At 55.5% G+C, this 14,230-nt stretch overlaps 1 protein-coding gene across 11 annotated transcripts in view; it reads right to left on the bottom strand.

Moving 5' to 3' along the window:
- Positions 1-14,230, bottom strand: part of DLG3 (discs large MAGUK scaffold protein 3) — a 79,173-nt gene that overhangs the window by 38,759 nt on the left and 26,184 nt on the right. For 5 of the 11 annotated variants that reach the window (XM_056359276.1, XM_056359277.1, XM_056359274.1 and 2 more), the window contains one exon: positions 63-116. The exons of 1 other annotated variant lie outside the window; for it this stretch is intronic. In XM_056359276.1, coding sequence (XP_056215251.1) covers positions 63-116 — 54 coding nt within the window. Of the gene's footprint in view, positions 1-62; positions 117-13,590; positions 13,915-14,230 lie in introns of those variants that run through there. 5 more of the 11 variants (XM_056359281.1, XM_056359282.1, XM_056359279.1 and 2 more) reach the window with 3 other exon arrangements.

Below are 14,230 nucleotides of genomic sequence, written 5' to 3'. Positions count from 1 at the left end.
CTGCCAAGCAGGGGAAACACACCGCTTGTTCAAAGGAAGCGAAACAAAACCAGGAGACTTACAGAGAGCCCTTGTTCCAGCGAGTCTGTGTTCACGATAATGGGAGCAGGGTTGGCCTGTGAGGAGACAAAAGTGGGATGTCACCGAGCTGAGCGAAGAACCCAGCCCTTCACGGTGCACTGCCTCTCCCCTGGCCATACTACCACAGACCCTCCAAGCCAGGCAGAAGAGAGCAATTCGGGAAGGGCTCTGCTCTTGTACCTCCTCCAGATGCCCAACAGCCCTGGGACAGGAGCAGGGCCACAGCATGGCTCTGAGCATCGGTCCCCTCCTCAGGCCTGGTGTGTCCCACCCAGGCTGCTGGGCAGGAGACAGGGAAGCCTGGAAACTCTCCCAGCCTCGGGCCAGAATCTCACCAGCACCAAAATTTACTTGCAATCCACATTACTGAGGGATTAGGAAATAGGAGTGTGGAAGCAAGTCCTTCTGAGGGAGGGATTTATTGCCAGCAGAGCAGCCCTGAAGCCTTCACACACCTTCCAGCAGCAGATGCTGCCGCCCCTCCTAAGCATGGAGCCACCAAGCCCTGGGAGAGGTGGCAGCGTTCAGTCCCTCATCCTCATCACCCCTGAGGTAAACCCTCTGCTCGGCAGCCTCGGTATCCCCCCCCCCCCAACCACACACACACACACACCCCCCCCGCTCTTGCAGGGGTCCCCATAAGCCTCCTCCTGGGTCCCGCTCCTCCCGGGCTGCCCTCCGCCCGTTAGCGAGCTGCACATCATAGGAGGGCCACGGGTGCAGAGGGCAGGGGGAGGCCGGGGAGGGCAGGGAGCCCCCCGGGAAGGGATGCGGGGGAAGCCGCAGCGCCGGGGGCTGCAGGGGCGGGGGCGGACGGAGCCCGCGGGGTCCCGCCGCCGGAGCTGTCCAGCACCGCAACCTCCTGAAGGCGCGGCCCGCGGCGCGGCCCCTTCCCGCGCAGCACTCTCCGGAAGGGACAAGGCCGAGGTCCCTCGCCAGCAAGCGATAGCGAGCGGTGCAAAATCCGGCAGGTCGGGGTGAGTCGGAATTCACATCATCATTGCAAGGCTCGTGTGGAGAACAGCCAGAGCGAGATGGGGAAACGCTCAGAGAGACGAGCTACAAGGGGAGGTGAACCCTCTGCCTTGGGGCATCAGAATCATCTGAGTCAGGGTCAGCAGCAAGCAGGTCAAGGTGTGGGCCAGTGTGGCAGTGAACAGGGACCACTGGCTGGCCAGTAACGTGGGTGGTTGGATTGCACAGCCCAACGGCCTCTGTGAGCCTGTGATATTTTCACAGAAACCATGCCACCTCCTCATTGCCCTCTTCTGCGTTTATACACCCCTGACAGAGACCAACCTCCTCACATAACCCAGTACAGCAGTCCCCACTGTCTCCTGTTTTAGTTGGTTGTATTTCTGAACTTTTCACTCTCCTCATTTTGTAGGTGGGAGAGTTAGGGGTCAACTGGATTGTGGTTTAAATCTTGCCCTGAAAGGTTCTGCTCTTACATGGATGGAGCAGAAGCTATCGATTTCATTTATTCAGATGCCTTCTGATCTTTCCTGCAGCTGTAACTATTGGTTACAAACCCATAGTTTTTATGGCAATTAATTCCCTAGCTCAGGCAAATATGACCGCTTCCAAGCGCTTCTGCCAAACCCCTCCCACACACATAAGAGAATCACAATTTTCAGGTCCAATGTCTTGGGATCTCCATGGCCCAGAAGCAATGTTAAGCTGGGAATATCCCCTCTCTGGCAGTACACAGTCCTTGTATTTAATCCAGATAATTTGTGAGATAGCATATATTAAACCTGGCACTGGCTTTTATTAGTCCCCAGTGCAATTCTAGGAAGGGATTCCACATTTCAAGGCAAAAAAGAAGCAATTCTACTGCCAGCAATTAACAAACAATGGCTATTTGAACCTTGATGTGCCAGAGGCCAGCTCTTATTAGATGGGTTTCCAGGAAGGATGCAGAAGAGGCAGCCTAAGTGAATGTAGCCCATCACGTGCTCCATGATTTACAACATGAATTCAACTCCACAAATGATGCTTTGGATCCCTCCCAGGGAGAAGTGCTCTGTATGATAATGTTATAGAGGCTTTTGCAGGTCCAGCCCGAGTCCTCCACTGAGCCCCACTGCAGTCTCTTTGCTGAATTACTAATAGCCCACAAATCACACATCACATTGCCTCGCTCACACAGTGGTGAGCCCTAAGGACATATTTTGTCTAGCCTGCTCACTGCGCACTAAGCATCCTTTGCAGCCATTCCACACTAGTGATTTCTATATCTCAAAATACTGCTAGGAGCACAATTTCCCACTCAGGCTCCAGATGAGACCCAGGAGATGCTGAATGTGAGTGGCTGCTTAAAACAAAGTCACACGTGGTCAAGAGAATTCAGACCAGGAAATCCCCTCTTGCCTCCTGTGGCCAGCTATTCCAGCTACTACAAGAAAGGTGTCTGAACATTAGCTCTGACTTCCACTTGCAAATATTCCAACATTTGCACCTTGCCTGTTCTACTGCAGAGTAGACAAGACCCAAGACTCAGAAATAAGCAGAGGGCCTGAAAATGAAAAGCCTCCGCCTCCCTCCTCAGGCAGGCACATGTACCGACCCTCTGCTAGCCAAGGGAGGGGAGAGAACGTCATCATTTTTTGCTGGGCAGCAGGAACATGCTGGTGAATTAACCATGCCCTCAATTCTATAGGGAACGGTAAGTAATTTATGCCCTAAGGAGCAGGGGGTTGATGCATGCGGGGAGGAGAGGGTACAGCACTGTGCATTCAGGTCACATTCAATAGGGGCTGTCAGATCTTTTCCATCTAAACCACTTCATCACACTATTATTATTTACCAAGCCCTGTTTGTGCTTGGGTGGTGGGTTACAAATGGAAAGAGAAGAGGTCCAAGTCCTATGGTGCTCACCCCATGACAGCTGGACCACCAAAGCCCAGCAAAGCTGGAGGTGCCTTCATCCCCCTCCATCAGGCAGAGGTGTAAGGGGCTGCACAGATCCTCGGGCTCAGCGGCTGGAGGCTGCAGGGAAGGTGGGACTCAAGGAAGACCTTGGGGAGTGAGGGGGGGTCACCGCACAGATGCAGAGATTGATCGAGGCAGAAAGCCAGCGAGGCAGAGGACAGCTGTTGGGAAAAATCTGAGCAGCAACAGGAGTCAAAAGGAGTAGCGGTGAAGGGGATGAGGTTTGAAGGTCAGGATTCAAGAGCTCTCTGGTCTCACGGGGGCTGAGAAAAGCAGAACCTTGCATTCACCTGTGTCAAGGCACCAGCACTCAAGCACTACACCGTCCTGGTGGCAGGCACAGCCCACGTGCTAACAGGGAGCAGTAACCTGCTCCATGCAGCCCCCAGCAAGGGGCTGGCTCCCTGCAGAGGCCCTGGGAGAGCCTACAGCCCATCTGGGGGCAGCTGCCTCCTTGGCTAAAGCCATGAGGAGGCTGTAGGTCTGCACACAGAGCAGGAGGGACGTCTCCTCTCTGACAGCCCACAGCTTCCCTGGGCTGGAGTGATTCCACTGCAGCATGTGTGGGGAGCAGCAAGGCAGCTGGCAGTGTTCAGACACACCTCAGGTGCAGGATGCAGCCTTTCAGAAACACCTTCACATATCACCTCTGCGCAGTCATCTGAGGGACTGCTGCTGTTTGGACTGTATTTCTGACGGGTGACTGCCCTCAGCAACCCAGGGGCACTAACACAGTCACCTGGGGGCAGCCAAGTCCCAAATGTTTATAGGTATCACCCTTCACCTCCACTTCCATTGCTGTCGGCTGCTGGGGCAAAGGTAGAAATTGCAAAACATGATCATTTTCCAAAACTTTCAACCAAAAGAAAAGCTGCAATTAAATGCAAATGGAGGAGGTTCATCAGCTCGCTTCTGAGGGCTGAGCCTTGCCCTGTGGCATCTCTCCAAGGACTGCTCTCAGGTCTGGCACACGGAAGCTGAACAGGGAGACTCTGAACTGAAAGTTCAAGATATTCTCTCCAGAGCTGAAATCCCAAAGCTTTGCAACAGCATCACATCACTCACAGAGCCAGCACAGGGGCCAGCCCACAGAGGTCAGGAATTACGTACCTTCTCCAGACAAAGCAAATGCACTGTAGCTGTCCTAGGCCAGTGGCAACTGTATTGTGCTCACATACAAGCCCATTTCCATTTTAACTAGCCACAGGACTCAAACAGGAGACTCTAGTGCTGACAAATACCAGGCTTAACACATAAGCTGGCATGCTCCATGTGTCACGTACCGAGAGATGCGCAGGACAGGATGACTATTTGTGATGTTGGGTTGGTGCATGAGAAGCAAAGTACTAACTTAACTCTTTTATCTCTTTCTGCGACTTCCCTAAATTGGATCAGAGTGCCAAGTCAATCTGCCTTTTAATATCCTTTGCTTCATGCCATCTGAGGTATAACAGTAACACTCAAAAGGAAATGGCTCTAGAGATAAGTGAAATTCAGTCTTTACATTCTTTTAGAAGCTCTCAGGGGCATACGCCAAGTGGGGAGATGCCCAACAGAAGCACCTAAACAGGGTGGACACACGGGGCTGCTTGCAGCCTGCCTCCATCTGCTTTCATTCTTTTTTTTTTTTTAAAGGGTGTTAAACCATGGAGAAAGCTGTGCATTTACAGCTATGAAAGCAGCTGCTCTGTGGCAGGACACCACAGTGCCAAGAATAGCTGTGAACATGCAGGTACCAGCTTGGGGACACCACGGCAGCGGGATGCCCAGGCACCGACAAGGTCCTACTGCTTGGGGGAGCGGGTTTGCACTGAGCTAATGAATCAATTTCACAGGAGTGAGCCCAGGTCGTGCCGGTGCAGCACACACGGCAAGCCTGTGCTATACACCGCTCACCCTGATAAGCACAGACATGCTCATCTGCTTCTCACCAGACTTCCCTGCCCTTCGCACAGACACCGGTTTTCCCAATGCCAGGGCTGTCTCCTGTACCAACCCAGAGACCGACACATAGCTGCCAAAAACATCACCTCCCAAAGTACCTGAGATGACACGGTTCCTCCACAGCAACCCGTGGGCACTTCTGAGGTTGAGGCAGGACACAAACCAGCTCCTGAGGCTCCCCGTGCCCAAGGCAAGGGAGGTGACAAGCCTCGGCTCTGCCCCGATGGAGGGCAGGCACATGGAGCAGAAAGGTGCTGGCACCCTCCCTGCAGGCTGCTTGGAGCGCTCCCTGCCCTGACACCTGCGTGCCTGCAGACCCCCTCGGCTTTCACCCAGCCATGCCCAGGCAAGCCACCTCACAGACCTCTCATTAAATGCCACATCCCTTCCCGGACCAGAGCCCGACTTCCAGCTTGCCCACAACATGTAGGGCTCTTCCTGCATCTCAATGCCAATCCATGCTTTGGCCTTGCTCTCCCTTCCCTTCTCAAGGTGAGATGTACCACGCTGCTGCCAGAGGCTGGTCTCCTCATAGCATCCTGTGCTCCCCTCTTTTTGCCTTCACGGGCTCTTTACAGTGCCCAGAGCAGAGGGTGCTTGGGAGCATCAGAAGGCTGCAAAGCCCCAAGCAAGAGCTGTAAAGCTCAGGGCTCCCACGGGCTGGGACAGGGAAGGGGAGCAAACGAAAAGAGAGGCTGGAAACTTCTGGAGGTTGAAGAATTTCATGGCCAGAAATGAGCCTCTTTTCCCTTTAACTGGGCTGGACAAAATAACTCCGCATTTTTTCTTACCCACTGCAAAGTGACCTGTTGGCTGACACTGTTCAGGCAGAGGGGAGCACACACCACCCAACAGTGTGCCTGCATGAAGGGGAGTGACAGGCTGAGCTGACCCCACACACCCCTTCTACACAGCTTGAAATATGGCGTAAACAACATGGGAAACGATGCCGGGGCCAACTATGGAGCTGGTGGGTGCCCCAGACCCCCTGTGTCGGTCCTGGATAGCCACACACCAGCTGCTGCCCATGCCCTCACGCCTGGCTCCCAGCTGGTGTGGTGGCCCATGGGCGAGCAGCTGTCCTCTCCAGGCTGCCTCTGGGAGCCATCAGACCCAGGCTGTTTCGGTGGTGTGAGCCGGTGCCGAGGTTGTGGTGACAAAGCCCCTGCCCCAGGGCTGTGCCTCAGCACCGGCTCAAAGCACCGTGGCCATCCGGAAACAGGGAACACAGCACTTGAAAGGCCCCTGGTCACAAGGATCTTTGGCAGAGCCACTGAAGTGCCCAAAACGTAATGTGAACACAAGCAGCTACTGAGGGTTTAATCTTTGTTTTGGTGCTTGTTTGTTGTTTTTTTTTTTTTTTTTTTTTTTTTTAAGAGTAAGCTTAAATAGAGACTGGAAAAAGCCTTCACTCAGCGGGGAAAGAAGAAAGCTTCCCCAAACAGAAGCTCTGTGGAGTCTAAGTTTCCATTTAGAAACCATTAAGGCCAGCATGTTCATACTTGAAAGTCAGACATCCTGTTCCAGGCTCAGGCCACTAAAATAAGTGACCCAATTTGGAGAGGTGCTGGGCTCCGGTAGCTTCCTCCTGACCTGACAGTACCAAATAAAATTGCCTCAATTCCTTTTTTCACAGGAAAAGTTATTATCATCTGAAAGACTCAAGTGCTTCCCACCCCCCACTCCCGAAAAATACATACATACCGGGGGGGGGGGGGGGGGGGGGGGGGGGGGCGGGAAGAGTGAATAAGGGACAGGGATTTCTTTGGTCCCTGGGATTCAAGTACCCTGTTTTCTTCTATTCAGTAAATTCCAGCACACACTTAGTTACAAAATGTTAAGAAACATGTTTCTGTGGAACAAAAGCAAACCAAGATCCACCAACAGAGCCTCAAACTGAATTTCAGATAATACAAAGGTGACAAAAGGGTATTTAGGGTCTGGTCCAGGGTGCTCTGATGCACCACGTGTCCCCAAAAATAATTACACTCTCTGAGCACTCCTTCAGCAAGCCCTATCCAAGTGAGCTTGGGCAGACTAAATTGTGAACTTCATTTCAAATTCAGGTATTCTGAACTTGTTAAATGCTGTATTAAAAGTTTTCATCTCCAAGTCCCTGGTATATGTTCATAGCGTATTGTTGGATTGGCGATGAGGGCCCTTGTGGGATCCCTGTATCATCACGTCTTTGCATGTGTTAAAACCAGCTGCAAGCATTAGCACAGCCCATTGCACCCGCAGCGCTGGCAGGACCGTACAGGGAGGGTTACGCCCATTCCCGAATCACAGCTGCAAAGCTGAGCCAGAGATGCATTGTCCCTCCTGCCAGCGCGTGGGCTCTGGGATGGCAGGCAGAGCCCCCATGCCCCAACCACACTGAGCTCCTTGTGCCCCAGCGCACACCGGTACTGGACCTGCTCTCCCCTGGGACCCAGGGACCGTGGTGCCCTCAGAGAGCATCCTGCATGGAGCTGTGCGCCCTGGGCAGCTGGCACATAGCCATGGTCGTGGCTGATTACGGCCCGATTAGTCTCAATGATTTCCTCCCTCTAAATGAGCATTTGCAGCTAAGGAAGGAGTGGAAGTTCCTCTCCTCCCATCACAGCATACGACGCACCAAGAGGCTCATCCAAACGAGCAGCTCTCCAGGGACAGCAACAGCTTCTCCTTCGCTTCCACCTACCTCCACACTCAGGGTACCCAGACGGGACCCCTGATAAGGCCATCCCCTGGGCTTCCCTCTCACGCACCTCCCTGTGGGACCCTCCTCCCTTTAGCACACACTGAGGACAGCCAGCAGCAGATCCCCACTGAATCTCTGGCACTGGTCAGGACTGGGCTCAGGCAGGTCACAGCCATATAACACGCAAAGCCATAGAGGAAAAGTCAGGTGGAAAGCAGAGCTATGGGGGCGTGGGAAGCATCCCTCCAGCAGGGACGAGGGCAGGTGCTGCCATGGTGGAGGCTGAAGGTCTTCCTGCCACCCCCAGGTTCTTCACGAGGAGCTACCTCCTCCACATTGGCTACATCCCTGCTGAAACCTGCCTGTGCTTGGCCCTGGCTGCCTCACCAACACACTCTCCTCCTCCTCCGGCAATGTGGCAGGGTTGTATCCTCCTGTTTTCAGCAGTTCTTACCTCCTCTTCCACATGTAGCACTGATGGGGTCTCTCCTACCTATGTGGCTTCAGACGCTGCCTTTACAGCGGCAGCTAAATCCCTGCTATGGCAGGTTTGGACACCAGCTCCAATGCCTCTCCCTGTGCTGCTCCCAGGGTCCCTCTGGCAGCTCAACACCCCAAAACCAGCAGCGGGGTGCAGCCGTGGGGCTGCAGCCTGTGCACCTGGGCTGGCTGGCAGACAGCAGTCGGTAATCCAGCCAGAGAGCAGCTAAGCTCAGTTCTTCAACTTCCCTCTCTAATTCCAGCATTATCCCTTACTGTAAAAATGGAATGTGTCGGAAGGGTCAGCAAGTACAAGTGCACAACCTCTGTCTTGAGGGACTCGTGCTCAAGGGAAGCAGGAAAAGTCTTACAGGTGAATAAAGGAGACAAATGTCCTCAGCTGCCTGCTCCTGAATGAACTCTGTATGTTTTGGGAAGGAGCACTGAGAACATCTGACCCTCCTCAGCCAGTCCAGGGGATGGGTGACAATAGGACATAGGATGCTCCGGGGTGGGTGAGGGGAACGAGCTCATCCGGCATCTGGGTGTTAAGGCGTAAATTTTCCCAGGAGACGCACAGGGAGGAGGAATAACCTTATAAAGCATTAACTGTGCCTTGGTTCCACCTAAGCAGCAGGAAAGGAAGGTCAAGATCATCAGAAGTATCAGCTGCCTTCCAGGTCCGCAGGGCAAAGGGCTGAGGGCGGGTGTGAGGCTGCATTTGGGGGAAGGAGAGCAGTTCAGTGCCTGGTTATAGCAACTCAACTGGGTGATGACAGCAGGATCACCAGACGGAGATGCCCAAGAAACAAGCTGAGAGGTGAAATCAGATGGAGGGAGATATATTAGGAACAGACATGCAGATTTACACATCATGAGTGAGGAGGTGACAAACAGGTCTGTGGGATTGGAATCAAACTCTCACAACTAGGGAGTGGAGTGTGATGAGGAGTGGTGGAGAGGGAAGACCCTCCTGGGACTCCAGCTGGTGGGAGGACACTCTGGAAGAGATGCTGGAGGTGCAGGGAGGGCGGGGGACCACCGGCAACCGCAGAGCAGGGGCCAAGCAGAGGGATGGGGTCAGGAACAGAAAGCACTGCATTCAGCAACAGAGCCAGACATGAAGGGCAAGTTTCACTACAGTTGTATCTACATTTAGGTTGCCAAAAATACCTTTCACAGATTGGCTGTCTTTAATTAAAAGGATGTCTCCTGTGCTCCTGGCACGATACAGAGCTCATCCTGCCACGCAGGGCTCTGTGTGGATGCTCAGGGGGGAGGGGGGGGGGGGGGAGGGGGATTTCCCACGGGGCAGCTCCTCTCTGACCATGTCCTCCCATGCCCCGCCAGCACCGGGCAGGTCAGGCAGAGATGCTTCCCCCAAATGCCCCTCCACAGCACAGGCACAGAGCAAAGGAGGAAAACTTCACCCCCTTCCTGTTTTGGCTTCTCTCCTTCCCTCCAAACGTGGAGAACGCCTTCCTCCTCTCTCCTCCTCCACCTTTCAGTGCAAAGATTTAGCTAATTTCTTCTATGAATAGCACAGGAGTAGCCATAGCAACATCACCCTGCCAACCTCACCACCTCCACTGCCTCCGTGTCCCCTGTTCCTCTCACCCTCCCTCGCACCTCCCCAGGGAACATCTGGGGCTTCAGCCATTTCCCACGAAGCAACCCGCGTTTGGCTTCCCGCCTGCCCCCTCGGTGCTCTCCCTCCTTCCTTCCAGCCATGCCTGCTCATGACTCAGAAACCCAGCCTGGACCCCCACGGCCTCTCCAAGGCTCCTTCCTGCCCCCACCACCACAGAAGCCAGGAGCCCCAGATCAAGCAGCATCCCAAGGCTCGGCAAAGGCTGGTACTTTTGCTAAGACATGTCACCCTGTGCCCACCTATTGCAGGTAACTCCCCAGTGCATAGGAGGAACTATAACAAGCAGTATTTGTGTGTGGAAAAACACCGCCTTCAGTAAAACGCAAACTGCCCAAGACAGGCAGGGAGACCCTGTCCCCTTCCTCCACCTGCCTGGCCATGAAACACCTCTGCCCAGGGTTGGGGCACAAAAGCCTGGCATGCTCCAGGCACTTGCAGGTGATGAGGGGCTCGTTGTGATGCTGCTCTAACCCCCCTCTGCATCCTCCTGGACCCCCAAGAGGGAGCAGTGGGCTGCTGGAGGGGGAGACAGCAGGACATCCCATTTCTGGTCAAGCAGCCCAGGAGCAGAGGGCACTTCCCAACCACGTGCCAGGGAGCTGCACTGCCCTGGGCCCCTTCCCTGGCATCGAGACGAGGTGCCCCTGCCCCTGCCACCCCAAATGCACACGAAAACATTGGTGACACCCTCGCAAGTCCCATTAGAGGGCCCTGCTCTGGCCACCATACTCAGCACCAGGGACCTCGGGGTGAACTAAGCCACAGGGCTGGATTTCCCTGCCGGAGGAAAAGGTGCCGACTGCTGCTGGACCCTCAGCGCAGGGACAAGCGCTGGAGAAGGGGCTCAGCACAGCCAGGCAGCTCAGCACTCCTCTCCTGAGAGCCCGTGGGCGTCACTGTGCGGGGGAGAGGAGGGGTTTGAGCGCTCTGCTCTTCTGGTGCTGTGCATCAGGGATGCGTCCCTGGATCGTGCTGCCGTTCCTCCCCCAAAACCGGGAGTCCTCTTCTCACCTCAGTCTGGCAGGGGAGGACTAGAGTCCCCCACCAGCAAGTGAGGGAGGATGAGGAGGGTGCAGGGCCAGCTGGAGGGACAGCAATGGGAACAATGGAGGACAGCAATGACAGCAAGTGCAGGGAGCGGGGACTAATGAACAGGGAACATGGACAGATAAGGGAGAGGAAATGGAAGATATCTCAGAGGGGAGAAGAAAAGCAAAGCAAAAAGAAATGAGAAACCCAGTCAGAGATTTCCTCCATCCCACTGCTCAGGATTAGGGGATCTCAGTTACTGGCACTGCCTGAGCAAGCTAATTTGTGTCCTAGAGAAGGGAAGAAGCAGGAGGAGAGAAGCGCCAGGGCACCGGAGGTGGGAGGAGATGCAGGTTGATTTGGGACCATGCTGTGTGTTGGGCAGCACGTGTGGGCATGTCTCACATGCCACGGAGCTGCGCGCAGGGTCTGTGAGTACACATGATGTCAGAGAACATACACGACCATATGCAACTCCAAGCACGTTTCTGATGTCAGAGTACCCATGCACGCGGCTGCACCAGTACGCGCAGGCAGTGCGTGCTCTCCTCTGCTTGCATGAAGAAACAAGGGAGAAAAAAAGGCTTAAATGAGAGGTGGTGAAGCTCCCCAGGACGTGAACAGATCACTGCTTTCCTGGGGAAGTCTCCTGGCCCGCACACCCCTTCCCACCTCTACTGCTGGAAGTGCTTCCAGGGACAGGGAGCTCATTTAAAGGGGCAGCCCTGAAAAATGGCAGCTTTGCCTCTAGCCGAGGCTCTTGAGGACACAGAGGCTGCCTGCTCAGCTCCTGCAAAGACGACCAGTGTTGCACCCACAGCATCCAGCCAAATCTACCCCAGAGTCCAACATATCCCAGCCTCCCAGAGCCAAACCCATCTGCCTGGGCAGAAGCCGTGGCCAGCTGTTTCCATTTTACCACCCTTTGTCCCTCTGCCCACCACTGGACTGGTGAGAACATGGATTCCAAACAGCTCAGGCACTTTGCACCCTTGGATCAGAAGGGAAGCATTACTGAGGTATTTGCTGCAAAGCTTTACTCATTGCATACATTTGCTACACACCAGGGAGCAATCAGCCTGCTCTGATACAGGCAGTGCACATACCACACACGTCATATTCTACATGCAGACCCCACTACGCTCACGTAGCCTCACACACTGGCATCCTCTGTTGCTTGCAATGCCACGACAAGCTTTTGATTTTTTTTTTTCCCCCCTTTTTCTGAAAGGCTAAGGCTGAGCTGAGATTCCCAACATGGACTTTCAGAGCAGCCCAAGCCCCAGGGCTCCGTGGCAGCACCACAAAGAGACAATGATTTCTCTTCCACCACTGCAAAAACATGAAAGGCTCCCCTGCCCAGCCTGCCACGGTAGCAATGCAGCTGGCATCACTTCCTTCCCAGCCTGCTTGCAATCATCTTACCAGGAACCCTGGGCCGGACCTTTCATGCAAGCAGGAGTGGAAAGGAAGGAGCAGACATGCTTCAATTCCCTGCACCTACCCAGCTCCCTGAGCTTGCTGCTGTGGATGGAGGGAAGGAAAGAACGAAGGAAAGATGGAAGAATGCTTGCCAGGAATCAGCAGGCGAGAGAAACACTGAGGCTGATTTCGATGCAAAGAGTGGCAGAGAAAGAGACAGAAAACAGGACCAGGCTGATAGGAAGGTGGCTAGGTTTTTGGGTGCTTTCTGTAAACATCATCTGGGTGTATCAGCTTCGAATCTAATTATTTCAACCAGAGCTACAGACTGAGACAGTAATGAAGAAAAAACAGGGGAAGGGAAGAAGAGGGTTGTGTTTTCCGAGGGGAAAGGAGGAGAGAATTCCCATTGATTCCTGTGTGTCTGCCTGCTACAGCATCTTGAAATAATAATTAGAAGGATCAATAAGAAATCATGTGAGGTTTGAGGATAATGAATGAAAGAAGCAGAAGCAGCAAATTGAAATCCCTTTCTCTAAAGCAGGGTAAAATGTTTTTCAGGCAGGGTCTAGCCTCCATTTTAATGCTTTGCAAACAGATCCAACCATTTTCTAAGCCGGGTTGTGGGTTCAAAACAAGACCGGTCCCTCCATTTAGACGAGAAAGAGAGACACAGCCAAGGATGGGTCCTGGAGAAGAGCACTACTAAAATGAACATGTGTGGGAAGAAATGGAGGCAGTGAAATGGGGCAGAATGCACACAGCACGCCAGCGACCAGAGCAGGGTTACGTAATAATCTCGGGGAGCAGGGATATAGCAGCAGAGCAAGGAAACCACAACTCAACGGAGAGCAGGTGCTCGTTTGGGAGCGCTGGCAGCGGCACCGCGAGCCCACGAGGCTGCCCAGTGGGCAGCACTCCCCACGCTTGCTGAACACAGTATGATGGGATGCTGCTGGGATTTCAGGCAACGGCATCATAAGCGGCAAGAACCTCGGGTGGGGTGCCCGAAAAACATCGCACCCGATGCCCGCCTCGTGCTGAGCAAGACCCAGCTGTCCCCGCTTGGCCCCGTGCAGGCTGCTCCGATGCAGCGCTCTTAGGCTGGGCAGCACCGTGGCGGCTAGCCCAGGCAACAACGATGGCAACCTAAGGGATGCCGGTGGCCAACGCCAGCAACGATGACGACCAACTGCAACAACACCGGCGCCAGCCCCAGCAATGCCAGCACGGACCCCGGCCACCCCAGGGGTGACACCGCACCCTGCCGCGACCCCGCCACTCTTACCGGGTTCCCCCCCACCGGCCGGCCGCCCCGTCCCATCCCGTCCGCGCCGGGGAGCGGCTGCCCGGGGCTGGCCCGTACCTGCTCGTACCAGTCGCGGCTCGAACACGTGCACTCGGGCCACCAGCCCGGGCCGCTGCCGTTCACCTTGGGCGCGCTCTTCCCCGGCGGCGGCGGCGGCTTCAGCGCGGCGGGGTCGCGGGCGGGGGGCCCCAGCTTGGCCTTGCCGCGGGCGGCGGGCGCGGCCCCCCCGGGCGCGGGCAGGGTCTGCGAGCCATACCCGCCGTAGCCGTACTGCTCGTGTTGCCACTCGCCGTAGGAGGGGGGCTCCATGCGCCGCAGGGCCGCCATCCGCGTCACCTCGTAGCACTCGGGGCACTTGCAGCAGTGGTGGTGCTTGTGCATCGCTGCCCTCACACCATAGAGCCGGCAGGGAGGGAGGGAGGGAGGCGGCGCGGAGGGAGGGAGGGAGGGAGGCAGGGAGGGAGGGAGGCAGGGAGGGATGCTCGGGGGACGGCAGCGGCCCCCGCCCCGCGCAAGGCGCGCCTGCCGCCTCCTCGCCCGCTCGGCGCCCCCGGCCCCGCGGGCGGGGGCGGGAGGAGGAGGAAGGGGCGGGGGGGGTGTTACAGCGCGGTGCCCTCCGCGGGGGCGCGCCGCGGCATCGCCCGCAGCGCCGCTCAGTCCCGGGGCCGCTCCCGGCGCGGGGCGCGGGGCCGCGGTT

Source organism: Falco biarmicus, chromosome 14 (assembly GCF_023638135.1).
Source record: "Falco biarmicus isolate bFalBia1 chromosome 14, bFalBia1.pri, whole genome shotgun sequence".
Lineage (NCBI taxonomy): Eukaryota > Metazoa > Chordata > Aves > Falconiformes > Falconidae > Falco > Falco biarmicus.
This window is presented reverse-complemented; position numbering and strand designations above follow the sequence as displayed.